Source organism: Monocercomonoides exilis (assembly GCF_001643675.1).
Source record: "Monocercomonoides exilis strain PA203 chromosome Unknown scaffold53-602328, whole genome shotgun sequence".
Classification (NCBI taxonomy): domain Eukaryota; phylum Preaxostyla; order Oxymonadida; family Polymastigidae; genus Monocercomonoides; species Monocercomonoides exilis.
In genome coordinates this window covers 381,083-406,520 of record NW_027150598.1, presented here as the reverse complement: position 1 = coordinate 406,520, position 25,438 = coordinate 381,083, and the positions used below count along the sequence as shown (strand labels likewise).

General features: G+C 33.8%; 9 protein-coding genes across 9 annotated transcripts; 2 read left to right on the top strand and 7 right to left on the bottom strand.

Moving 5' to 3' along the window:
- Window positions 1-24: 24 nt before the first annotated feature.
- MONOS_2943 (putative Ribosome biogenesis protein Nop16) lies at window positions 25-1,025 on the top strand. Its single transcript, XM_067872903.1, has 2 exons — window positions 25-492; window positions 557-1,025. The coding sequence occupies exons 1-2, from the start codon at window positions 96-98 to the stop codon at window positions 907-909; spliced, it is 750 nt and encodes a 249-aa protein (XP_067720516.1). The 5' UTR covers window positions 25-95; the 3' UTR covers window positions 910-1,025.
- A 4,689-nt stretch (window positions 1,026-5,714) lies between these two features.
- MONOS_2942 (uncharacterized protein) lies at window positions 5,715-6,911 on the top strand (the record flags this gene model as incomplete). Its single annotated transcript, XM_067872902.1, has 1 exon — window positions 5,715-6,911. One exon carries the CDS (start codon window positions 5,715-5,717, stop codon window positions 6,909-6,911), a length of 1,197 nt encoding a protein of 398 aa, XP_067720515.1.
- A 2,297-nt stretch (window positions 6,912-9,208) lies between these two features.
- On the bottom strand, window positions 9,209-10,940 carry MONOS_18687 (uncharacterized protein). Its single transcript, XM_067871729.1, has 4 exons — window positions 10,866-10,940; window positions 10,705-10,732; window positions 10,150-10,643; window positions 9,209-10,087 (listed from the first exon to the last, which is right to left on the bottom strand). The coding sequence occupies exons 1-4, from the start codon at window positions 10,884-10,886 to the stop codon at window positions 9,323-9,325; spliced, it is 1,308 nt and encodes a 435-aa protein (XP_067720514.1). The 5' UTR covers window positions 10,887-10,940; the 3' UTR covers window positions 9,209-9,322.
- A 2,816-nt stretch (window positions 10,941-13,756) lies between these two features.
- MONOS_2941 (uncharacterized protein) lies at window positions 13,757-14,575 on the bottom strand (the record flags this gene model as incomplete). The annotated part of the gene is made up of 1 exon (XM_067872901.1): window positions 13,757-14,575. One exon carries the CDS (start codon window positions 14,573-14,575, stop codon window positions 13,757-13,759), a length of 819 nt encoding a protein of 272 aa, XP_067720513.1.
- A 114-nt stretch (window positions 14,576-14,689) lies between these two features.
- Window positions 14,690-16,201, bottom strand: MONOS_2940 (uncharacterized protein; the record flags this gene model as incomplete). Its single annotated transcript, XM_067872900.1, has 1 exon — window positions 14,690-16,201. The coding sequence occupies one exon, from the start codon at window positions 16,199-16,201 to the stop codon at window positions 14,690-14,692; it is 1,512 nt and encodes a 503-aa protein (XP_067720512.1).
- A 766-nt stretch (window positions 16,202-16,967) lies between these two features.
- On the bottom strand, window positions 16,968-17,810 carry MONOS_2939 (uncharacterized protein; the record flags this gene model as incomplete). The annotated part of the gene is made up of 2 exons (XM_067872898.1): window positions 16,968-17,492; window positions 17,583-17,810. 2 exons carry the CDS (start codon window positions 17,808-17,810, stop codon window positions 16,968-16,970), a joined length of 753 nt encoding a protein of 250 aa, XP_067720511.1.
- A 669-nt stretch (window positions 17,811-18,479) lies between these two features.
- On the bottom strand, window positions 18,480-20,673 carry MONOS_2938 (uncharacterized protein; the record flags this gene model as incomplete). The annotated part of the gene is made up of 3 exons (XM_067872897.1): window positions 18,480-18,892; window positions 19,314-20,084; window positions 20,289-20,673. The coding sequence occupies 3 exons, from the start codon at window positions 20,671-20,673 to the stop codon at window positions 18,480-18,482; spliced, it is 1,569 nt and encodes a 522-aa protein (XP_067720510.1).
- Window positions 20,674-21,388: 715 nt separating this feature from the next.
- Window positions 21,389-24,470, bottom strand: MONOS_2937 (uncharacterized protein; the record flags this gene model as incomplete). The annotated part of the gene is made up of 1 exon (XM_067872896.1): window positions 21,389-24,470. One exon carries the CDS (start codon window positions 24,468-24,470, stop codon window positions 22,017-22,019), a length of 2,454 nt encoding a protein of 817 aa, XP_067720509.1. The 3' UTR covers window positions 21,389-22,016.
- A 222-nt stretch (window positions 24,471-24,692) lies between these two features.
- On the bottom strand, window positions 24,693-25,409 carry MONOS_2936p2 (uncharacterized protein; the record flags this gene model as incomplete). The annotated part of the gene is made up of 1 exon (XM_067872895.1): window positions 24,693-25,409. One exon carries the CDS (start codon window positions 25,407-25,409, stop codon window positions 24,903-24,905), a length of 507 nt encoding a protein of 168 aa, XP_067720508.1. The 3' UTR covers window positions 24,693-24,902.
- Window positions 25,410-25,438: the final 29 nt, after the last annotated feature.

Here is a 25,438-nt window from a genome sequence, read left to right as displayed (position 1 = left end):
AAATAATAAATATATTTATGTAACAAAAGATCTGAATGATCTTTGATCTTTGGTTTTTTTGTTTGTTCTGATTCTCGCTTACTTTAACTTGAACCATGGAAACGCAAAAAGAATCAAACACAAAAAGAACACCAAAACCATTTAGGTACAATCGCCGTATGTCTTTGAAGGCAAATTACGCAAAAATTGGTGCATTGACAAAATTTAATATAACCCCAAAAGAATTGCGAGATCAGCATTTGGTCCGGCTATCACGGGGTCCGGCACGCGAATTTCCAAAAGTTAAATCAGATGGAACAGTGGAACATGTTGATCTGATTAGGGAGGAAGAAGATGCTCAATCGAAAAAAAGGAAGCAAAACGCTGATTCTCTTCGAGTTACAGATCCTTTAGTTGATCCAATCAAGGGACAGATTGAAGATCCAAATGATTTGATTGATGAAATGACAATGTTACCAAAAGTTAATCCTTTAAAACGCTATGATGAAGCTGGTATGTTATTTTTTTATTTTTTTATTTTGAATTCTTTGTTTTTTAATTATTTCAATTTTACTAGAATTGGTGGACAGGGGGGCTCCTCATGGACCCAACATGAGAAAAAAATTGCTGTGTGAAACGGACGTAAAACTATGCGAAGCGTTAATGAAAAAATGGGGAGATGATTATGGAGCAATGTCAAAAGATTTCAAAATAAATCGAATGCAACACACTGCAGCAGAACTTAAAAGAAAATGCGAAGAGTATTTGAATGAGAAAAAGTATGGACGTGTTCTTCTTTATGAAAGAGAAAAAAGAGTGAGCAGAAAAGCAAAAAGGAGAGAGAAGAAGAATGCTGCAAAGAAAGCCAGAAAGGCATTAAGAAGTGACAACTTGGAAAATTCGAAAAAAATTGCGGGTGATGCGGGCTAAAGCAAGTTTTATAAAGATTTAAATATCAATTTTCACTTCAGAATTTTTCAATTCATCTCATTTCATTACTTTTTTTGCTGATATTCTTTAAAAGGGAACTCTTTAAATATTATGAATGATTGTGAATCTTTCGTGAAGTTGATGTTTCAATATATATTCTGATTTGTTTCCTTGAATGGGTGAAATAGATGAAATAAGAGAAAGACCAATATATTCACGAAGGTTCATTTTATTCTGAATTAGTGTTTGTCACAATAGCGAAATTTTCAATAATAAAATATAATTTATTAAATAGCACTAGATAAATTGTGAAATAAAAAAATATTTCAAGATATTTTGTTTATTTCAAGATTCCCCAGTAATTATAAATTAAAGGAAGCGTTTTTAAGAAAAACCAATGTTTTTTAATTGTGACCTGAAAGTCTTGCTTTTATCATAAAAACAATGTTTTGAAGGTTTAAGCCAATAACGCATCAACATTAAATATTATGTTATGTTTTTCATAAATAAAGCTTTTTTTGTTTGTTTTTCCCAAAATTTGTTACACCAAAAATTATTCAACATCTAAAAAGTTTAATTCAAAATCGAAAAACTTTAATTCAAAATCGAAAAAGTTTAAAACAACATCGAAAAAGTTTAATTCAACATCGAAAATTATTATTCAAAATCGAAAAAGTTTAATTCAAGATCGAAATTTATTATTCGAAATCGGAAAACTTTAATTCGAAATCGAAAAAGTTTAATTCGAAATCGAAAATATTTAATTCAACGTCGAAGATTCTTTATTATCTAAAAATTTGAAAAAAATTTAAAAATTCGTGCTCATGTCAGTTTCTTTTATTTCGAAGCACGATCTGAGAAATTTGTCAATTTCAATTTGAAAAATATTTACTGATGTTTTTTTGGTGTTTGATTGTGTGAAATAGAGTATATAGGATAAAACTGAGTTATAATAAAACTCTTCACATATGTTCAGGAGATTTTAAGGAATAAAAGAAATAAATAAAAGAGATAGGATAGTTCATGATCTTGGATTGTGCACAAAAAGGCAGAAATTTATCTCATTTATTGAAAACGATATGATTTGAATTTCATTCATTGAATTGAAAACTGATAAAATAAAACATTTTCAATCTTCACAATGAGAAAAGAATCGATTGATATCAGTCTATATCGTAGAAAACAGTCGTTCAAAACGAAAGAAAAACATTTCCAATAAATAAACAAAAGTTATTATCAACATTTATGTTAATGAAAATATTTCGGTTATGACTTGAATTGATATTCTGAACAAATTATCTTCATTTTCGATTTCGAATTAAACATTTTCGATTTCGAATTAAAGTTTTCCGATTTCGAATAATAAATTTCGATCTTGAATTAAACTTTTTCGATTTTGAATAATAATTTTCGATGTTGAATTAAACTTTTTCGATGTTGTTTTAAACTTTTTCGATTTTGAATTAAAGTTTTTCGATCTTGAATAATTTTTGGTGTATCATTTTCCTTCGAATGGGAAAATGAATTATTTTGAAAAAATAATGAACTTTTTTATAAACACAACTGCTCATTGAGCATTTGCATCCATCTCTTTGATAGGTTTTTCTTATGTCTGAAGAGTTTCGCTTTTTTTGTCTTTTGAACTTTCTGTATTTTAGTGAAACAATGAAATAATAAAAAACAAATAGTTCACACTTAATCAACAAACAATATTTAACAATATTATAGAAATATATTTCTATTTTTGTAATTTTCGCATTAATTTATATTCATTTATGTAAATGATCAAATCATCATCAAGGTTTCTCGACACATATGGATTGAAAACAAAAATGCAATAAAAACCGGTTTGAGAGCATTTATTTTTATCATTTTTAATTATTTTTTACATATTTGAATTTCTTTTTAAAAAGCTTTCTCTCATAAAGTTTGAATAACTTTTAATCAGCGCTTACTGGTTGACATGCATTTGAAAAAATGCTGGAGAGTGACAACACTAAAAAGGTCATTTGTATGCAGTTGTTGTTGCTGTGTATGATTTCTTGATATTCGGAAAAAATTTATTATTTTTGAAAAGATTAGTTTTCCGGATAGGAAGAAAGCAATGAAGAGAAAAGAAGTGGATAATATTTGAAATGAATTCAATGAACGATGAAATGAATAAAGAAGATAATAAAACCGATTTTATTGATGATATGTTCGATAAAATTCATTTTATGAAAAGAAGGAAGGAAAAGTGGTGAAAGCAGGTGAGTGATATTTGCGAATGCTTAATTTTGCTGGATAAAAAATTCATTTCAGGGGAATTGATTTCAATTTGTGTACCTTGTTTTCTGAAAGTTGCATTGAACAAGGAGGAAAGCGAGAAAGTCAGAAAGAAGTGGAAATAGCTTCACTGGCTTTGAGCAACATTGAATGTTGCCACGTGTGTTTATTTTCTCTTTATTTTATGTTCAGAATTTTTCTTGCTTTTTTTTGACAGATAATAGAAAAAATTTTGTATTTGAATGGAATAATCGAAACAATCCATTGCAGTCATAATCTTAACAATCACACTCTCCTTTCCTATCATTCTGCTTGGTTATTTTTCATTGACATGATTCGTGAGGAAAAAGAGATGGAAAAAGTAGCTGTGAATGAGCTGCATTATATCAGAGAAGCCAAGAGAATTGAAAGAACAGGAAAAAATGTAGATTGGATAAGGGATAGCGGAGGGAAAAAGAGAGAGAGAGAGAGAGAGAGATAGAGATAGAGATAGATAGATAGATAGATAGATAGATAGATAGAGAGAGAGAGAGAGAGAAAGAGAAAGAGAAAGAGAAAGAGAGAAAGAGAGATAGAGAGATAGAGAGAGAGAGAGAGAGAAAGAGAAAGAGAAAGAGAAAGAGAGAGAGAAAGAGAAAGAGAGAGAGAGAGTGAGAGAGAGAGTGAGAGATAGAGATAGAGAGAGAGTGAGAGGAAAAAGAAATGAAGCAGAAGAAGTGCATATTTTCAGGAGATGGCTCAATGAAATTTGAATTTTCCCTTATTCATGCAAATTAGTGAATAAAGATTTTTTTAAACTTATTAACAGCACTGTTCATGTTTAAATAAATGTGAAAAATTATTACGGAGAAATTTGCTGAATATGCATTTGCATATCAAAAATAGTAACAATTAACAAAACTGTGTTAATCGATTATTTGTTGTTGAAGAGTGAGCAGTTGATACCGTTTTTCAAGAAATACAAAAACAAATAATTGATAACAAAATAACATATGTGTGCATGAGTTTTTTTCATGAATAGAAAAATCAATAAAAAATTGAAAAAAAACATAAATTATTTCAACGGGCAAAACAACACTTGAACGCTTATATGCATTAGAAAGTTAGAAAAATTATGTTTAGATATTATTTTTTATGAACAAAAACAAAACCATAAAAATTTCGAAGACGAAATAATACAAACAAAAACAATTCAGAACATTGTTGCAACCATTTTTCCATAAAAAAATATTTCAATTCAATATTATTAAAAAAACGTCCAGTAGATTTAAGTTTTTTTTTTGATTATTTCAAAATAACTGGGTTAATTCAAAATTCGTGGCTGAAACTTGAAATAACACGAATAATTTGTAAAAACCAATTTATTTCACATTTTATCTACTGTATTCCTAATTTATTGTAAAAAGTTTGTTTTGGTTACAATATATTTTCGTTGAATTGTTTAAACAATTTTTTTTATTTTTTGAATTTTGGCGATTGGTTAATGAAAAAAATTCTTTCTGTTGGATTTTGATTCGTTAACAAAATGGATTATTTTTTGTGATTTCACTGTCTTTTTATATTTCATTGAGCTTTTCTTACATTATGAGATTCTTTTTTAGTTGAACAAAAAGCCAAACGTTAATGTTTTATTCCATGAAAGTGAACTGGTTCAAGCTGTGATTATTCTTAAAGGCCATTCTAAAAAAATGCAGAAAATCATTACTGAGATTTTCTCTAATAACTATTATTTTCTTTTCAAATCCATCATCATCGCAAACAGCAAAGCTATCCTCTCCTTCTCCGTTCACTCAACCCTTTTCTATCACACTCACAATCCCATCGATGGTTCAATCCTCCCCATCCTCAACAACCCATTCACTTCTCTTTCTGCCTTTAACGCTTCCTTTTTCCACCAAACACGCTCTTTACAAAATTCTCCTGTTGAACATATTGAAAATGAAACTCAAAGAAAGAAATAAAGTCGATTGCCCTTTTCTGATTCGAATAGCAATCTCTTTGAATGGTGCGAAGGGGAAAATTCAAACAGTGGAAGTAGTGATGGAGGAGCATTTTTTGTTATTCGCATAAATGCAAATCTCACAATCACAACATGCTCTTTTTTCAAATGTTCAACAACAAATAATGGTGGGGCAATGCGTTGCGATTACTTGTTTAAGTTGAACATTACAAAATCCAATTTCACAAACGGCTCTGCGGCTCATGGAGGAGCTGCTTATATTGGCTGGCCGCAATCAAATTCCAATTATTTCATTTCTGAAAATTGAGTGGAAAGTTGTTCAATCACAAATTGGCGCGTAACTGGTTGGTATTTCTGAATTGGCGATTTTCCATCAAACGGCCAATTCTTATTCACCAAATGCAAGTGTATTGTAAATTCCGGTGGTGATGCTGCTGGCTCTCTCACATTTCACTGGCCTCCAAATAACAAGTTCAACCTGTTTTCAATCGTTGAGTGTCAGTTCATCAATAATAAGTTAACTTCATCATCGTCAAATCGTGGAGGAGCTGGATTGTGTTGCACAAGAGCATATAATTGGATGAGCGGGTTTAAATTCATCACATTCTGCTTCTTCGATGGAAACGCAGCTACAAATGGCAGAGGGAATGATGTGTTCTTCAATGGAACTAATATCACCCAATCTCCGTTCAGTCAGTGTGGATCTACAACCTTTACGAAAAGAGTGTGGAATGCTGGAACTGCAGATAATGCTGAGTACAATGGCCGGCTTCCCCTGATCGCACAGAACAAAATCGTTGCAAATAACGGATCAGATGTTGACTCTTGCGGCAATACACAGGAAAATCCATGCGCCACGATTGAGTATGCACTCAATGGATTTATCCCATTCCAAGACGCCTCTCTCACCCTCCTCAGCTCAACATTTGTTCCCGTTCAAACACTAACCTTCAGCGCTGTTGACACAAAAATCACAGGAAATGGTACAACTGCCACCACCATCGCCTCCAGTGGCATTCCTCAACCACAAAACTCACATTCACAGTCATCACAATCAGCATCATCATTTTCTTCATCTTCATCCTTATCATCATCATCAACATCTTCTTCACCAGATCCATCTGCCTCGTCTGCCCTCTTCCAACAGACTCAGGGCTCCCTCACAGTCTCTGCCCTCACCATCGCTCACAACTCCTCAAATCCCATCACCTCCATCCTCTTTCACCTCTCCAAAAACTCCCCTTCCTTCAACCTCAACACGACCACCATCACCGGAACAACCTCCATAACAATAAAAACTCCCCTCTTCTTCCTCACTGCTGGCTCCCTCCCCCTCAACCACACAGCAATCACCCAACTCTCCCTCAACAGCCAAAGCATCTTCCACCTCACCTCCCTCACAAACCCCCTCACTCTCAACTCCTCCAATATCACCGATATCACCTCCACTGCCACTCCCGCCAGCTGTGTCCTCTCCTCTGCCACCTCCCCTGCTCTCTCCCTCTCCCTCGCCAACTGCATCATCGCCAACATCAACTCAGAACAGTTGAGCCAACAGACTGCCACCAATGGCGGGTGCATCTCATTCGCCTCATCTTCCACTGCCAACACATTTTCTGTGAGGAACACAACCTTCTCCACCTGCTGTGTGAGCAAGGATACAAGTTCTGGAGGAAAAGGAGGAGGAAAAAATTGCAGAGAATGTGGGATGCTTCTAAAAACAGATGCAAAGGCGAAAGGAAGAAAATGTACTTCTTTGAAAAGAAGTTGGCATTAGAGATTTTACGGGGATGTGGTTAGAAAATGAAGATAGAAATGATAACGAAAATAAAGAAGATGCGTGAAATGATAAGAAAGATAGAGTTATTAATGAAAGAAAAAGAGAAACGGCAATTCAATAATTTCGGATTTCAACTGGAAATGAAATTGAGCCGGCAAAAAAAAATTCGAAAAATAAAAATGAAAATAGTTTTATTCCTGCAATTCGGAAACTTCAATATTGCTTTTATATGCTTACAAAAATATTGTGATTTGTTTTATGATATGTAATCAACGAAATAAACAACTCATCAATCTTATCAGAAAATTGCATTATTCATTCAATGACACAAAAAATTATTTGAAATAGGAAAACTTTAATTCGAAATCGAAAATATTTAATTCAACATCGATAATGTTTAATTCAAAATCGAAAAAGATGTAAATTTGTTCAGAATTTGAATTCAAGTCGAAACCATGGAAACTTCATTGACACAATTGTTAATAGAAACAAATGTTTATTTATTGAAAATGCTTCTCTCTCGTTTTTAGCAACTGCTTTCCATGATAAAGATTGATTTCAATCGATTCTTTTCTCATTTTGAAGATTGAAAATGTGTAATTTCATCGGGTTCCTATTCAATAAATGAAAAACAAAACATTTCGTTTTCTATAAATGAGATAAATTTTTGTATTTTTGTGATCAAAATAAGATTATGAACTATTCTATCAGTTTTATTTTTTTGCAAAAATTGCTTATTATATTCTGAGCGCATGTGAAGAAAAAATAAGTATTCAATTTTTTTATATTCACTCTTTAGAATACAATCGTACACCAAAAATACATCAAAAAAACTATTTCCTGATAAATATTGATAAATTCCTTTGATCATTTTCTGAAAGAAAAGAAACTGACATGAGTATGAATTTTATGATTTTTTTCAAATTTTTGGATGACAAAAAATCTTCGATGTTGAACAAAATATTTTCGATTTCAAATTAAACTTTTTCGATTTCGACTAATTTTGGTGTATTTTGCTTGAAAAAGAAAAGAAAAGGAAAGGATAGGAAAGGAAAGATTGAAAAGAAAAGAAAAAACCATATTCTTTGTTTGTATTTCTGAATATGGGCAATTATTTTTGAAACCAAATTTTTTATGCCAAAAATTTTGGTTTGAATTTTTGTCAAGAATATTCAAAAATGAACTCTGAAATGAAAAAGATTCATTTCAAGACGCCTCTTCTGTTTTTTTCAAGACAAACTTTGACTTTTGAAACGATTAAAAACAATCATAATACTAATAAAAACTATTTAACAAATGACAATGAATTTTGATAATGATAAACACCCAGAAAAAAGTTATTATTTCAAAAATAATCACCCATATGCTTTTATTTTTGCACACGAATTCATTTTTATTCCGAAAATCGTGTTTTAAGCAAAAACAGTGAAATGAGAAAAATAGTCCAAAAAATAAAATTGAAAATGTTAAAAACAAGTTAAAATTATAATATAGGAATGTGGAATGCTGATATTGTGGTGTAAAACGCACGATACAAAATATTCGCTTCACGGCCAGCAAGTCTTTGATCTGGGTACTAAAATAAAAAAAAATTGAATATTTCTTTGAACATAAAAATTTCAAGTTTTTTTTTTCAAAAAAATACTGAGAAAAATAAACAACAAGAAGTCTATTTATTTTGTTTTTGTTTTTAGCCTTTTCACAAATCAAAAAAGCAAAAATAAGTTTCAAAAAAAGACTGGTGAGATTAATTTTTGGGATCAAGATAAAATATGCACCCTTCGAAAACTTAGCAATTTCTTATCCTAACAATAGCCCATATCCTTCATTTGAAAATTGAAAAACAGAAAAATGCATTTTTATTATTTTTTGGTTAATCTGCGTAAAAACTGAAACAAAATTTCAATAAAGGGATAACTGATTTAGAAAGAAAACACTAAAAAAGCAAAATGATAAATAAAAAATATACTCAATATCAAAGAGTGTTGATATAAGAGGTTTGTAAACAATGAGCCATTTTTTAAAGCGAACATTCAATTTTTAAGATTCCCTTAAAGGAATTTTGCACATTTCGATTCCAAAAATTATTATTATGAATAATTTTTGTAAAATTCAAAACAATAATGAATAAATCTTAAAAGTTTAATCTATACATAGATTAATTTTAATATAATTAAGGCAACAAAGAGAAAACTGATTAAAATGAATGAATAATTGAAAATAGTGTTGATGACACTTCATGCACAGTAGAAAATGTAGTCTCAAAATGAAATCTTTTCTTTTCTCCTCTTTTTTTTTCTTTCATTTGTCTGTTTGTTCATCTTTCCCTTCTTCAACTTCATCTTCTTGCTGCTTTAAAATTGTCAAATGTGATGACGAAAGGAATGGACATGAATTGTACATTTCCTTTACAGAAATACAAAATAATCAGATAGATATTTTGCCGGTTGATTATATCGAAGCATAAATGATCGATATGACGTCATTTCATGGAGACTTACCATTGAATCTTCATATCCGTCTTCTTCCATCTTTTCAAATATCTTCCTTTTCGTTGCCTTTCTTTTCGCTTTTCCAATTTTTTCATTATTTTCTGCTCCCAACCTTATTGAAATATGCAGGGATAAAACCATGCATTCATATGTCAATCTGTAATTCTGTGTTGGCTGTTGAATCTCCTCCAAAAGCGCATCAACGACGTCACCTTTCAGCAAGTAATCAACTTTTACTGCTCTGTTATTTGCTGCTGAAATTAGCGGAGATATGCAAATTACGCTTATTTCTTTGAAATTATCCTTTGATGCTCGAAAAACCTGAATAATGTATCTGAAAAGCCCAACAAGTTCTTTATTCTTCAACGTAAAGTTGGCAAAATAAACGTTCAGTGTTGAGAGCCACCTCATTAAAGTTACCATCTCTTTCATTTCCTTTCCATTCGTTTTCCCTTCTCTTCTCTTCAAATCCATTTGCTTCACCAGCCTTTCCAATTCTCTTGCTGCCTCTCTCGCTAAACGCAGCTCGTTCACAATAACTTTTTCCAAACTGTTATTTGGCAACCTGTTTATCAAAAACTGCCAAGCTGATAGACATGCTAGAAGAGTCAGATTGTGATGTTCCTGATGATGTTTTATGATTTCTTTGATCCTATTCAAATACAATTCATTTTGCATTTTCTGTTTTAAAAGGATTGGCAAAAATAAAAATAAAAATAAAAAAACACAAAAAGTTATCAAGCCATGAAATAATCAATATAGCTTAAAGTCAGCAAAGCCATTTCCACTTCTTTTTGAGCTTCCTTGTTTTCCTCTTTCTTCGACGCAACTTTCAAAAGACAGCACGCGCAAATCGATAGCAATTCATTTGAGAAGCTACAGTCAAGAGTTAGATAGCATTCACAAAGTCCAACAAGAAGATTTTCGTTCTTTTCTTCTTTTTTCTCATTTTCGTCAGCAATCATCTTTTCAATTCTTCTTTTCAACAAAGATTCTTTAAAGTGCATAATCCATATATTTTTCATCACTTTGCAATATCCAACATGCTTCAATAACAAAATGGCAATTTCCATTGAAATTTTCTTTTCTTCAATCATTTTGCCCATTTTATTGAACAGATCTTTCGTGAAAATGGATTTAAATTCTTCTTCATCCATTTCATCAACTGTATCATTCATTTCAATAATTTTCTTTCTCTGTTCATCTTCATCGCAATCTTCTAGTTCTGAAAACAATTCTTTTATAAAAAAAGAATAAATGAAATCTAAAGTTATTCAAATGCAACAACGAGGACAAACCATTAAATCTTTCGGTTTCGCTTGTTGCCTGCATTTTTGTAACACATCACATTCAGAATACAACAAAATTTTATCATTCATATTGAATTCGAATATCATTGGACAGAAGAAATAGATGAAAAATAAAAACTCTCAAGAGTCATAAAAATTTGTGTTTATGCCGTTTTTTCTTTTTCTGACATTCCGATAAAGGATTATGAAGAGAAACAACGATTTTTCTATTTTTTCTTTATTTGTAATGGATTCAATGATCGAAAGAGATTCTTTGTGCTGGCATAACAACAGGCTGAATGAGAAATTGGTGAGTGAATATTTTCTGTAGGATATGCGATTTTATTTTGTGCGGTGGCACGAAACAGAGAAGGCGGGAAATTGATGATGGAATTGGGCGAGATGATTTTTGCGAAAAGTATCTTTGAATGGAAAACAGCAATTTCTGAATAGTTTAAAGAAAATGCTTTAATGTTTGTATATTATTATCGTTCTAATTCATTTTTAAAGATGTTTCCATCAGTAGCCTTCTCAGAGTGCAAGAATCTGATAAATAATATAAATTGTTATTCTTTTGTTTTTCTGAGGAGAATATCAGAAGATAGCTTGATGTCAAGATACAACCAGAAGATGGGAATTGCATATTTTTAGTATTCAACTTGGAAATGAGATGAAAACAAATTCGATTTTGAAGCATTTGGATGAAAGGAAAAAAAAAAAGAAGAATACCAACAATTGGACAGCTCTTGGAAAGAAAAAAATGAAGAGATATTTTATTTTGAAAAAGAAAGTGGATGACAACATAAAAGCAGGATATTTATGAGGGGGAAAAGGATGATAGAGAAAGGAGCACGAGGAAACAATGGAAAAGGAGAATGGAAGCATCGGTGATTGAACAATCCTCTGCATTTGCAATAGGGAGAGCAGGTGTGAACTTTTAAGGGAATTTTCATTATCAATGCAAAACTAATTATTTTTATGTATTTTTTAAATCATTTTTCCATTCCAGCAAACAGTATTTTTTATGATGAGCGTCATTCCCGGGGACAATCCATTTCAAGCAACATTTTTGTGGGCAGTGAGTTTTCTTCTCCTTCTCCTTCGATTTCTTCATTGACGATATTTTTTTTAATTTGGCTGATGGAAAGAACACCTTCTTCGTGTTTGTGAATTTGTTGTTTGAATCGCAATCAAATTCCATGTTGCAACATGGAATGGATCTGCCTTCTCTTGCTGCTATTGGCTGTTATGAAATTCGAATCTGTCCATTGTTTCTGCATTTTCTTCAGATGAGTCTTGTTTTCCTTTACTGCTCATCCTCCCTCAAATAGTCTCATCAAACTCATTTTCTTTCATTTTTCATTTCAATTCTTTTTCTAGCTTCGTTATTTCTTCATATCTATTGCTGCAAGAACTTTGTGAAAGCAGTCATTGTGTTGAGCTCTGATCTTTCGGTATTAGCTTTGTCATCATCATCTTCTTTTTCTTTTCCTTCTTTTCCTTCTTCCTCTTCTTAATTTCTCTTTTTTCTTCCTCTTCAATTTCTTCATCAAAAACCAAAAATTTATTGGCAACATGGAAAAGAACTTCTGCAACTTTTCTCTTTGAATAATTTTGCATCCACAAAGAGGAATATAGAAGAGATGAAATGCTGTTTCGATTTGCAGAAGAATGAGAAAGAGAATGAATTGGGAGGAAGAGGAAGACGAGGAAAAAGAAGAATTCTCAGAAAATTAACGAAACAGAATCAAAAAAAGAATCAAAAAAGATATTTTCGATTTCGGAGCTTGAATACTGATTTTTTTACTGGCAAAGGAAGATTACCTCAATACAGCGATAGAAAAAGATGAAATCGAAGAAATGTTTGCAGTTGCTTTATTTTAAACATAGCACAACAAAGAAGAAAAAACAACCTTCTCAGCAACTAACATAAGAAAACAAAAATGTTTCACACATGTTTCTTTTTCACAAAAATGGTTTGTATTTTATAGCGTGGCTATGACCAATTTTTTTCATCTTCTGATAACTGTTTCCTTGTTTTAGTCAGATAATAACCCCCTTTTTCTTTCTCTTCTCATGCGCCCTCATCGACAACACTCGTTATTGTATTAAACACACACACTCACAAAACGTGCTAGCTTCAACTAGATGATCCATCCAAACTCCACAGGTTAAGGAGCACGCGCAATTGCAGTCTCCGCCTGACAGGTAGAGGAGAAAAAAAAAGATTTCACTGATTTTTTCCCATTTCTTAAAATGGTGCTTCATTTTTTCATTTACGATGCTCGATATGTTATATTTCTTCTTTTCCTTTTCTTCATTTTCCTTCTTCTGCTGTTTTGTTTGTTCAATATTCACTTAATAAATCATAAATTTAAGATTTTTTTTGTTTTTAATTAGTTCAATTTCAAACATAAAAAGTTTCACCTCATTCTCCAACAAGAATTTGTGAAAGAAGTGATAATTTACCCATGGTTTTATTTTGGTTAATTTCAGTTTTGTTCTAATTGACAAATTTCATTTTTCAAAATTGTTCTAATTTAGTTGAATAAGTATATAATTATGGTTACCTTGCCCAATTTAATTGAAAGAGAAAATGGTTATTTCACTTCCTTCTCTTATATTTTTGAGAGCGCCACGTTATGGGTCAGTCACCCAGCTGATCAAATGGTACTTTATGAAATGGAACACAAATGTGCAAATGGGAAATATTAAAGGTGAATTGATACTTGGAAAGTTGAAAATTATTATTACAAATGCATTGAATACACATGTTAGAAACAAGAAAGATACAATTCAATTAAATTGAATATTCTAAATATAAACTGTAAAGAGAAGGTATAATAAGTGCTGAATTTTTCCCTCATTGTTATTCAGCAATGACGAAATCATAAGGGGATGGGATGTCTGAGTTGTGGAGGGAGAAAGAGAAGGAAGTGAAATAACCATTTTCTCTTTCAATCAAAACACAAGCGTTTTGATTACAGAGAAAACATTTATTTCACTTCCTTCTCTTATATTTTTGAGAGCATAGATAATTGGGAAGGTTTGATTATATTAATTAGCTTGAACTAATATTCTTTTCTTCGTGTTGTTTCCTTTCCAATTCTTTTCTCATTTGAGATCTTGTTCGGATAATGCATTCAATCTTAGCCTCGCTGATAACTGCCTGTGCAGCATTGTTTTCTTCGTTGTCCTCTGGTTCCTCAACTTTATCTGGGAATGCAAATATTGCTTGTTGTTTTTGATCTCCGTTTTCACATCTCTCCTTTGTTGGTGTTTGATGTTCTGATTTTGAACTGGCATTTGTTTCGGAATCGGATTCCGCCTCAAAATCTGAATCGGACTCTGACTCAGGTGCACTTTCTTCAGGTTGGAGAATAGTTGAATTGCATCTTGCTATCACGTGGGCCAGCTTGCTTGACACATCTGTTTGGACGTAATGCTTTGTGATTGTATTGCTTCTTGGAGAGAGTCTGGCAAACTTCGGAATTTGAGATAAGGGAATTCCTGCCATCGTAAGCGCAGTGATAGACGCATGCTTCAATGAGTAAGGCCCGAAACACTTCGGAACCCCAGCACCCTGTAACATTTCAGCTGCATAATTACGAATCCTTCTTGCAGAGAGGGCAAGATGTGTTGTTTCATCAATAAATAGTGAAGTTGCATTTGGATGAGACTCCTTGATTCTGTTCCAAAGTTCCTTAACTGAAGCTGCTGGACACACAAGCGGCTGTTCTTTTATAAATGGGATGATAATATCTGTCCGTTCTGTTGATGTTTTTAATGATGAATCGAGTTTTATTGAATCATCTCCGATTGTTGAATGCTGAAGATTTATCCTTTCCAGCTCCGTAAAGCGACAGGCGGAAAACAACATACATGTGCAAATGGCCTTTTTTGTCAGTTCGTGAAAATCGAGATTTCTGTTCTCTCCTAATGATGTTATTTTCTGCAGCAGGAGTTGTGGGTTCCAGATGTCTGGTTTGTCTTTTTACTTCCTATTTTCTGATCTCCGGAATGATTTTAATAGTCTTTGAATGAGTGCAGATTCTCCAAGGCCTCGATTGTACACTAATTCTGAGATTAGCGTTAATGCTGCACTTGTTTGTTTGAGCGTCGAAGCCTTCGTCCCTTTGTCTTTCAGGCTTATGAATATGGAAGCGCATTTTTCAACCCACTCACTCCAAGCTTCCGGTGGATCTCCATTTCTTTTATCTTCCCAAATTTCACAGAAACGCGCATAGCTATATGAATATCCTTTCCATGTGTTTTCAGCAACGCTATTTTTGCATTCATCAATAACCCTTTCGGAATATATCTTTGAAAGAAGCATTCTCCGAAACCATTTTTCTCCTTGCGATTCTAAGGATTGATAAGTACTATTCTCATTCTGCCTGGCGGTAGACTTGCTTCCATCCGTTTCATCCATCTTCCTTCCTTCAAAACCTGATTCTGTTCTTTCCATCTCCATTCGCAGTGTCTCGACATTCTTATCAGTGGTTCCCATATCTGCCCTCTCCAATCTGGCATCAGAAGAAGAACATGTGCCTTTTCTTCCATTGATTTCACAATCGTTGGGACTATTAGTGGAATCGGCGGATGGGCTAAAGAAACGCCTCTTTGCCATGATTGCTGGAGTCCGTCTTCGTTGAGTGTGCTTCCTGGACCGCACCATCGATCCGCTTTCGTATTCTCCCTCGTCGCGAACGCATCCATTGTTATTTTGAGATTGAGGTTTTCCGTGATCTCGTTTAGCTCTTCTTGTTTTATGGAGTAATCTCCCCCTCTTTCTAGCCTGGATAGAGCATCTGCTCTGACATTCTTCGTCCCTGGCAAGTGTTGGGCTTTTATCTGAATGTGACTGTTCTGAACAAATGTCCATATTCTCATCAGCAACTTCCTGAGATTTGTTCCTGCATTCCATCGATTGACATTGAAAACCGCTGTTGTATTGTCCGATCTGATTAGCAAGCTGCAGACTTTGTTCACCAGAAGAATGTGTCTGAAATGGTTGAGTGCTCGATTGATTGCATATAATTCCCTGTAATTCGAGCTCTGGCATCTCAATTTCCCTGGAAGCGATTGATGGAAATCGTATTTTTTGTTGTTCATTAGTAGAACAGCTCCCACGGCTCTCTCTGATGCATCTGTCGTCAAGGTTGCTTGCGGTTGGAATATTGGGCAAAGCTGTCTCGGTTTGTTCGCATTCAGTCTCGATATCCATTTTTGAATGCTCGGAAGGATTGATGGGTTGATTCTCATCCTTCCTTTCCACCCCACTTTTTTTACCATTCTGTTCAGCAGCATGTACATCGATGGAAGAAGGAGTGAAGCTTCCTTGAAAACGAAGCGAGTTGCACTTAGCTTGCCAATGTACGACGCGAAATCTCTCACTCTTGTTTGCTTGCATTTCAGTGCTCGGCGCCTCCATCTGTAGCATTCCGTGAGCAATTCTTTCTTTCTGTCTTTCTCCAAAGTTACGGTGAAGTTGGAAGTGTCCCATGAATATCCGAGGAATGAAAAACGATTTGATGGTACTATGCCACTCTTTTCCAGATTTACAATAAGTCCGAGCTTCTGAAATAGACTTATAACTTCTTGTGCGATTCTCTTTTGTTCTTGCTTGTCTTGGTGTAGCAAGACAACGTCGTCCAAATATGCGACAGCTTTCACCCTCCATCTTTCCCGAATGAAAGCAATGACTTTTCTCATAATTTTTGTGAATATTCTTGGGGAGTCCTTGTAACCGAAAGGCATGCTGGTGAAGCAATAAAATTCTTTGTTGAATTCGAAGCTTAGAAAAGGAGTGAAATCCTCGGAAACCTTGATGAGATAATACGCTTGGCTTAAATCCAGTGTGACTGCGAAATCCCCCTTCTTTATTATTCTCTCCACAGATCGATGATCCTCTTGTTTGAAGTGGATAGTTTTTATCGCGTTGTTTAACCTCCTGCAATCCACAATCTGTCTCCAGCTCCCGTTCCTTTTCCTGACTACAAATATTGGATTGAGAAATTTCACTTGGTTTTTGGTGATTTTCCTGAGGATTCCAGTTTTCACCTGTCCTTTGATTAACTCCGACAAAGCTTTCCTTGCTTCTTGTGATTGCTCCGGTCTCCTGCAATTTTCCTGAGAGTTGATAAGGGTTTTGCGAGCTTTTGCACTCCTCCACACCGGAACAACTCCTCTTCTGATCATCGTTTCTCCTCCTACCATTTTCCTAGCCTTTGCAAATAATGCAGTTCTTCCACCAATTGTTAAGTTGTGTTCTATTGAGATTTTGCTTTGTCCCCGGAACTCCCTCTTGAATAACCTCTTGGAGCGCTGCTTGTGATGAATGATCGTTTTGTGCTGGTCGTCCGGGGCCAATCTCGAAAAAACCGATAATTCTTTGTTCCGCTTTGCATTCCCCTGATTTGTTTCTTCCTTGCATATGAATTTGTAATACTTGCCGATCCCCATCTCAATTTTGTGGATGTTTTCTTTGATTCTTCTAAAATATCTTTTTGCCTCTGAGTTAACAGCGATGATGAAAATTCGTCTTTCATTTTTTCTGCTTCGGAAAACCCATATCTTGCTTGTATTCTTACGTGTCTGGCTTCTTTCAGTGCCTGGGCTAAAAGCAAACATGAATCTGCTATCATTTCTTTTGTTGTATCTCCCGACTTGATTGTTGAGCATGCCGAGATAAGTAACTTTATTTCCGGGTAAAGATATGTTTCTGTACGTTCTCCTGCACGATCGAGCGAGTCTTTCCAAAATACTTTGGATCTTGTAAATGGTGGTGGAGCATTCTAATTAAAAGGACTCAAATCTTCATCTTTCATAAGTGAGAGCGCTTCGTTAATTTTATTTTCTGGAAGATGCATATCGTAAAGTGAAACCTCAGGCGGCTGTCCAAATATTTCGATAAATGTTTGCTGCAAAGAAGAATCTCCTTCATCATCTTCACTTCGCGTTGGATCTGTCCGGCCATCAAGCTCCGACTGAACGCTTGATTGGGAAGCGGAATAACTCCCTGCTATTGCGGGAATTGCACTCGGAGGGCCACCAGTCAGCGGAGCTGCGCAAGGTTCGGTCGCGAGTCCGGTTCCCATGAAGATGGTCCACATAATTTCTTTTTGATCAGCGATCGTGACTGACCCATAACGTGGCGCTCTCAAAAATATTAGAGAAGGAAGTGAAATAAATGTTTTCTCTGTAATCAAAACGCTTGTGTTTTGATTCTGTTGATATCCTTTAGAAACTTTCATGTTTTTTTCTCTCATGCAGCAAACTCAAAAAGAGTCAAGATGATAGGTTTATGCATCAATTCACCGAAAAGCACAAAATATTCACAATTTATTGAAATTGAGATGTTATTTCAGAATTCTTATATTTCATCAAAATCTTGGTGCAAATAAAAGAATTTTTATGATTCTGCCACGATTTGTATTTGATTTGGAAAATAAAACTACTATTTATATAATTGCCAAACATATTATCAGAATAAAATAAGAATGAAAAACCTCAAACTTTAATAAAAAATTAAAATAGTGATTGGAATAACAGCGAGCGAATAAATCATAAAAATTGCCTAGCAAAAGAAAGAAAGAAGGTAGGAAGGAAGGAAGAAAGTTAGGAAAAGAAAGATAGAGAAAGAAAAGAAAAAGAAAAAGAAAGAAATGCAGATCTGAGAATGATTTGATGAATATACAAATTGATGAGTAAGCATTCAACTTTCTGCTTCAACAGAATGGCATCTTCATTTGCTATTTTGACTTTTCGTTTTCTTCTTTCAATTAGCATTCTTTGAACTCTTCGAAAAACCCTATGCACTCGAACACTTCATCCAAAATGAGTAATGTTTCGTCAACTGCATCTGAAACAAGTCTTAAATCATATTTGTCATTAACTTTCAGATCAGTTTTATTTCTAAAATTTTCTGCAATCTCAATGCTCTCCATTGCAACAATAAACTTTGCAATGATCTTAAAATTCTCGTTTGGCTGCAATATATAAGACGAATCCTGTTTCCCACTTTCCATTTTTGATTCGCTCAAAGACTTTGAAGATGCTGCCATTGCTTGTCTGCTCTCAAATGCACTGTGAGTGGAAGGTGTTGCAGATGACGATGGAGTTGTTGAAGAAGAAGCTTCATTGTCAAAATTTGTTTCTTCTGCCTTTTCTCTTTTCACTTCATTGATATATGCCTCTGGAATAAAAATTTTTGCAAAATGATACAACTTTCTAATAAAGTTCTCGTTTTCCTCCCATTTCTTGTCGCATTCCTCGCAAAATGCAGAATATGCCCTTAACTTTGACGATTTGCTTTTCCAATTTTCTTCGATATTTTTCAATTTTTCTATTTTTCTATTTTTTTCTCCTTTTCCTTTTCTTGAACTTCATCCTCCTTTTGCATTTCATCATCTGTTTTTTTATTTTGCTTCAATTTTTCGAATAGTTCGTTCATGTTTGAGAACATTTCCTTTTCAGTTTCCAATTTTTTTTTTGATCTTTATTTATTTGATATTCCTTAATCTTCTGAGCATTTGAAGGGATATTGAGCATTGGTGCAGATAGTTCAATTGTTCCTTCGCATACACTTGTATCATTATCGAACTTTGTAGCTATACCAAGTGAAGCATATTTTGCAATGTTATATACCACCTTGTAACCAGTTCTTGGTGCTCGAAAAAGACCTTGTAACACTCCATCTTTGATGCACAGTTTGTGCTTTTCATCGTTGAATGTGTATTCGTTTCCAGGAATAAACTTAGCCATTGCATTCGGAACATTGATTTTCTTGTAAATTCTGTACTCATTTGACGTGTAGTCTACATTTCTGAAGAATTCAATTGTGTCGAATCTCACAGGATCATCTCTGTCAAGTTCGCTGATCATCTCTTGGTATTTTCTTATTTCAGCATCACATCTTTTGACTGCATCTTTTTCATTTTCAATCTTGTTTTTAAATGAGTCTATTAAAATGATATTCATTTCCTTTAAAGTTTTTTCAATTTTGTGCAAATCTCTGATAATGTTATTGCATAATTTGCTTGTTTCACTTGCAAGCATCTCACAGGCATTTGCAACGTCTTTCAGAAAATTTGGAATTCTTCGTCTTCCTCTCATTGCTGATACCAGCCAATAATACTTATTTGCCATTGTCGTGATTGAATCAATAAACGAGTTATAATAGTCCGAGTTAAATTCAAGATTCACATCGCAAGGATCCCTGTAATTATTTGAATCCTCAATCTTTTCAATAATTCGTTCGATAGAGCAAGCTAACGTTGGATCATAATAAAGCAATCTGCCTTCATCAATTGCCTTGTCCCACAGATAGATGATTTGCAAATCATTCAAGCCTTTTCTAACTTCTTCTGCTTCCTTTCCCGTCGCTCCTTTTTATTTGCGTAAAAGTGTTTCAATAATTTGTTCAAGTGTCATGCTTGTTGATACCTCAGAAAACCGTTTGACAATTTTTATTATTGTGGCATTTTTCAGTTTTTCAATATTCTCATTCAAAAGATCTTGAGCTTTTCCCATGATTTCTTCTGCATCTGCTCGTCCATCATATGAGCCAGTTTCCTCTTTCGCTTGCAAACGATCTTTCATTTTATTTATCTTTTTCTCATGGCATTTATTAGCAAGAAACAAAATTGGAATATCCTGAGTTCTGCATTTCTTGTTCAGTATTTCCATATCAGCATGTGCCTTTGTCAAATTGCTGAAATTTTCAAATTCTGTGATATAAATAATCATCGCTTTTTTCGCGTATTTGTGATGGAACTGCAAGATCAACGAACTGAGCACATCGTTAGTGACATCTAATTCTTCTCCTAAGAATCCACGTGTGTCGAGCAAGGCGATTTCATCATTCAGTTTGTATGCCTCTGGCAAAACTGTTTCTGATGTTATTCCCTTTCCCATTGCTGCTGTTTTCTCCAAACGTGTTTTTGCAACAAGTTTTCCTTTTCCTTCTTCTTCCATTTCTATTCCTCTTAGTCTGTTTATTAATGTGCTTTTTCCAACCTGACATTTTCCAAAGAAAAATACCAGATTTTCGCACATTTTACATTCGGGGCACCTCTTGCAAAATTCATCCATAATTTGAAGCAACTTTTCAGTTGTAAAGATGAATTTCCCATCACGTTTTTTGTCATCTGCCATTTGATCAGCGAAGATTTCAACTTTTGTTTCCTTTCCATTTCCGTATTAAAACTGTTAATTCCACAGGAAAAAATGAGCAATAAAGTGTTTTCGTTTTGTTTTAAATCAATAAAATTATTAAAGAAAAAAATATGAAAAGAAAAAATATAAACAACCTTCAGAAAATATTTTTTCCATTCTAATTCTTGTCAGATATTGTTGAAAATCAAAGGAGATACGAGAATTGAGAGATATAATGGAAAAATGCTGAACTTTCAACTTGTTGAGATTGAATCAAGAAGGAAACTGTTTTTTTTATGATGAAGTCCAAACATTTCCCAAAAGGTTGAAATGGAGTTTAAATGTTTTAAAAAAATATTCATGTATTTCCCATATAAATATCATTCAAAATACACAACTCATGTTTATCAATGAAAGACTCACACAAAACATACAAGCACATTCATATATAAAGCATTTTTGGATTTGTGTTATGAAAACACATTTTGTTTTGTGGATGAATTGATTCAGAAAATATTTTTGTGGACTTTGATAGTTGTGCAGAGAACAGATAAATCATATTGTCGTTGCAGCTGCAATTCAAAAAGGAGAAATATGATGTATATTTGTATGAAATGAATCCACAGAGATGAATGTGAGTTGTTATGAATAATATCGACTTTATCCCAATGACAAAAAAAAATCCATGCTGTTTAAAACAATATGAGTGAAGTATATATCTCATTTTTATCAAAAAATGCAATAGTTATAAAAAATATCATCATGCAAAAAAAAAACTTTAATTCTTTGATTTCATTCGCAAATTCATGAACTTGAAACAAAGCCACAACCAAAACAAAAAAAGCTTTAAATTTGAAATGAGATGCAAACAATAATTAACAACTTCAATTTTCCAACGAGAAGTTTTCAAGAAAAAAGCTAAAATCTGCATTTCTGAAAATGAAAGTCTGCAATGAAGCAGTTAAACAACAATGAGCACAATATAAATAATAATTTCTGACAAATAGAATCCTAAAAAAAATTTTTTTTAAAAAAATGGTGTAAATCAAAAAAACACTTAAAATACATCATAAACTTTGAAATCACCAAATCAAAAATATATTGAAGGGGAAAGAAAAAATAAAAGATTCTTTGCTTTGGGAAAGTTCCTTTAAAAATCCCACTTATTCGATGCAATTCAACTTTTCCACAGAATACTCATTAAATCTGGCAAGATTTGCTCCGCTTTTGTCATTTCTGCGAACAGCCTTTTTCTCATCGACTAAAATTCCCTGGAAGTCCATTTCATCCAATTTAGCCCTCTTCAACTGAATGTTCAGCTTCAGCAAATTTATGAAATCTTGTTCATAACATTGAACTCTCTTCCAATATTCTTTTTGATTGGAAACCATGATGATATTCTTGCGAATTTCGTCTGCATTAATCATGTATTCACATCCTTTCGCAAATTCCTCAATGTATTGGGGTGACAAGTTCAATTCGGGGAATTCTTTCTTAATATTGCTAGCGTCTGATTGAGAAATGATTTCTTTTTTATCGGCTTCTTCCTTTTCATTGGTTTTTTCTTTTTGATTGGCTTGCCCTTTTTTATCGTTCTCTTCCTTTTCATCGACTTCTCCCTTTTTATCAGTCTCTTCTTTCTTTACGATGTGTTCTTTTTTGTCAGCTTCTTCTTTCTTCGTGATGTCTACTTTTTTGTCAGCTTCTTCCTTTTTGCTTGTTTCTTTTTTTCCTCCTCCTTTTTCATTCGTTTCTTCGTTCTTTGCAACACTTCCTTTTTTTTTGTCTTTATTTTGCTTTTCTGTTCCAATCCAATTTTGTATCTTGCTTTTAATAAATTGAAAGATTAAACCTCCAATTTTTGTCAGCAAAATATTCGTCAATCCATCGGCTGATGGAACACCTGAACAACCTGCCAAAATCCTCTGTAAATCGGCCTTCAGAGCCAAAAATTCCTTTGCTTCGTGTATTCCCCATCCCACGCATTCAGCACCAAATTTTGCAACAGATCCAATTAAGTTAATTTGACTTAAAGTTGATTTCGAGAAATACTCTTCGGCAAAAGCTTCCATTTTTTTAGCATCTGCTTCCATTTTATTTTGCTCTTTCTGTAATTTTTCGACCATATCTTTGTATGAGTCCGGATTCAATTTTTCAGCGATTTCCCTGATCTCCTGACTTGAAAAATTCTCATCTGGATATGTTCGAGATATGTTTTGCGCTTTTCCATCAAGTGCATGATCGATACGTTGCCTAAAATGCAATGCATCCATCTTTTCCAGAAAAACCATTTTGCGAAATGGATTATCAACAACAACTTTGCATCGGAGAATTTCGACCCCAAGTATTGGCTCTGTATGCGAAACATATTTGATTTTGTATTCAATGACAAATCTATTGATATCTTTTCGTAGATTGGACATAGCTTTCAGCTCCTCCAAAGTTTTTCCTTGTCTGTAGTTTTCATATCCTTCTAAAATTTGGCTGATCCTGTTTATCAAGAAGCAAAACCAACATGTTAAAGAATTATCGCTCCTTGGATTCTGGTCAATTTCTGTGAATTTCAAAAAGGCTCGAAGCATCTTGAGCCTACTTTCAATAGAAGTGTATTCGCGATAAATTTCATGGATAGCTTCTTCGAACTGAAAAAGTAACTCATCACTATCAATTTTTCTTACGACTAATAAGTTATATTTCTTATGGAATTTGAAAAAGCACATTGGCTTTCCATATCCACATTCGCCTCCATAATCTTTCAAGGCTTTACTTAAAATTGAAATTGTACAAGCTAACAATTCTGATTGAACAATAACTTCTTTGTATTTTTCGAACAACTCTCCGAATTTTTTGTTCTCTTTACGAAAATCATGTAGTTGCTTAATTTGATAAAAAGGAATAAAAAATTTCCATGAACGAAAGTTGGGTAAGAAATCTTCATATTCAAATGCCAAGTCAGCGTCAAAAGCTGTTGAATAATCACAACCGCTCCCTGAAGACCTCAGTCGTATTTTGCTAACAAAAGCCTTTCTTATGTATTCTTCAGTTTCCAAGCAACGAATGTTTTTATCAAGCATTTTTTGTAACAACTGCATCATAGGTTCCAGTGAATCATTAAGTCCAGCATAAAACTCTGGAACTCCGCTTCCTAGTTCAACGAAAGGAATATAATCTTCTGCGGTTTCCCAAAAAGAAGAATTTGTCTCAATATCTTCAACTCTGCCTGATGAATCTTTTGGTCTTTTGCGTTCCAAAAAAATCCTTTGGAGCTTGTTTATATCCTCTGGATAGTCAAATAATATCTTGATTTTATAAATCTCATTGAAGCAATCTTTCAAATCTTTAATTGACTGATTATTAACTGATGTTTTTTCATCAATTTTCAAATTGTTGTTGATAAATTCTTCATAGCAGCTGAGTTCTTGTATTAACTTGTCAGAAATCAATCCTTGTCCAATTTCCTCCTTTATCAAATCGGCAGTTTCTCTTATCCTTTTTTGATCATTTGGAGCTAACAACGAAAATGTTCTTTGAGTGCATGAAATAGCATTATCGGCAATTCCAGGTGGTAGTAATGCACCTTTTTGGTGTTCTTTTGAGCTCATTGGCAGAAAACTCATAACTGCAATAATTAAATCGTTGTTTCCAAAATTATGATGGAAAAAAAAGTTTAAACGCCCATAATAAAATGAAATTCAAATGGAGAAAAAAACAAATTATGCAATCTTTGAGGTTGTTATCCAAAATAAAAACCTTTGGAACTTTCAAATATATTTCCATGAAATGTTTGCTATTTTGTTTCCAATGATTAATATGATAGTTCGTTATTAACTTCCTTTGGCTTTCTGCTTTTGCAACATAATATTTTCAATTTTTGATCTTTTGTGGAATGATAATAAATGTTAAATAATATTTCGAAAAAGAAAATAAGTCAAACAAAATAAATTAATAAATAAATAAATTAATAAAATGCAAGAAATTTTGTTATATAGAAGTGGAATCTTAAATGAAGTGATCAGAAATCAAAGTTGTATAGCTTCAAATGGCAATGACTACTTTGTGTTCATTACAAATGGAGAGGGGAAGACGTTTCTTGGAGATGGGACAGGAGAAGGAGAAGGCTGCGGCTGAGCAGGGTGAGGAACAACAGACGCTGCAGACGGAGAAGACGAAGGAGGCATTACAGAAGAGAATGATGGGGAAGGAGTGGCAGATGATATTGAAGAAGTAGAAGAGGAGGAAGAAGAAGAAGAAGAAGATGCTGATGATGCTGATGAAGTGAGTGTCGCTGGAAGAACAGGTGAAGGCGCTGCGAAACTGAGCGACGGGCGAGAAATAGGGGAAGGAAGTGACTGCTGAAATGAAGGCACTGCATTTGGCATTCCACCCATCGGGTTGAAGCTGGGGGTGGATAGCGGAAGCAGCGACGGCGCCATTGCTGGCGGCGAGCGATTCTGCATCGGATGCATCGAAGACACCATCCCTCCTCTGTTCATCATCCCTCCACTGCTCATACCTGCCATAGTTCCCATAGTTCCCATTGTTCCCATAGTTCCCATACTTCCTACTCCTCCCACTCCACTCACCC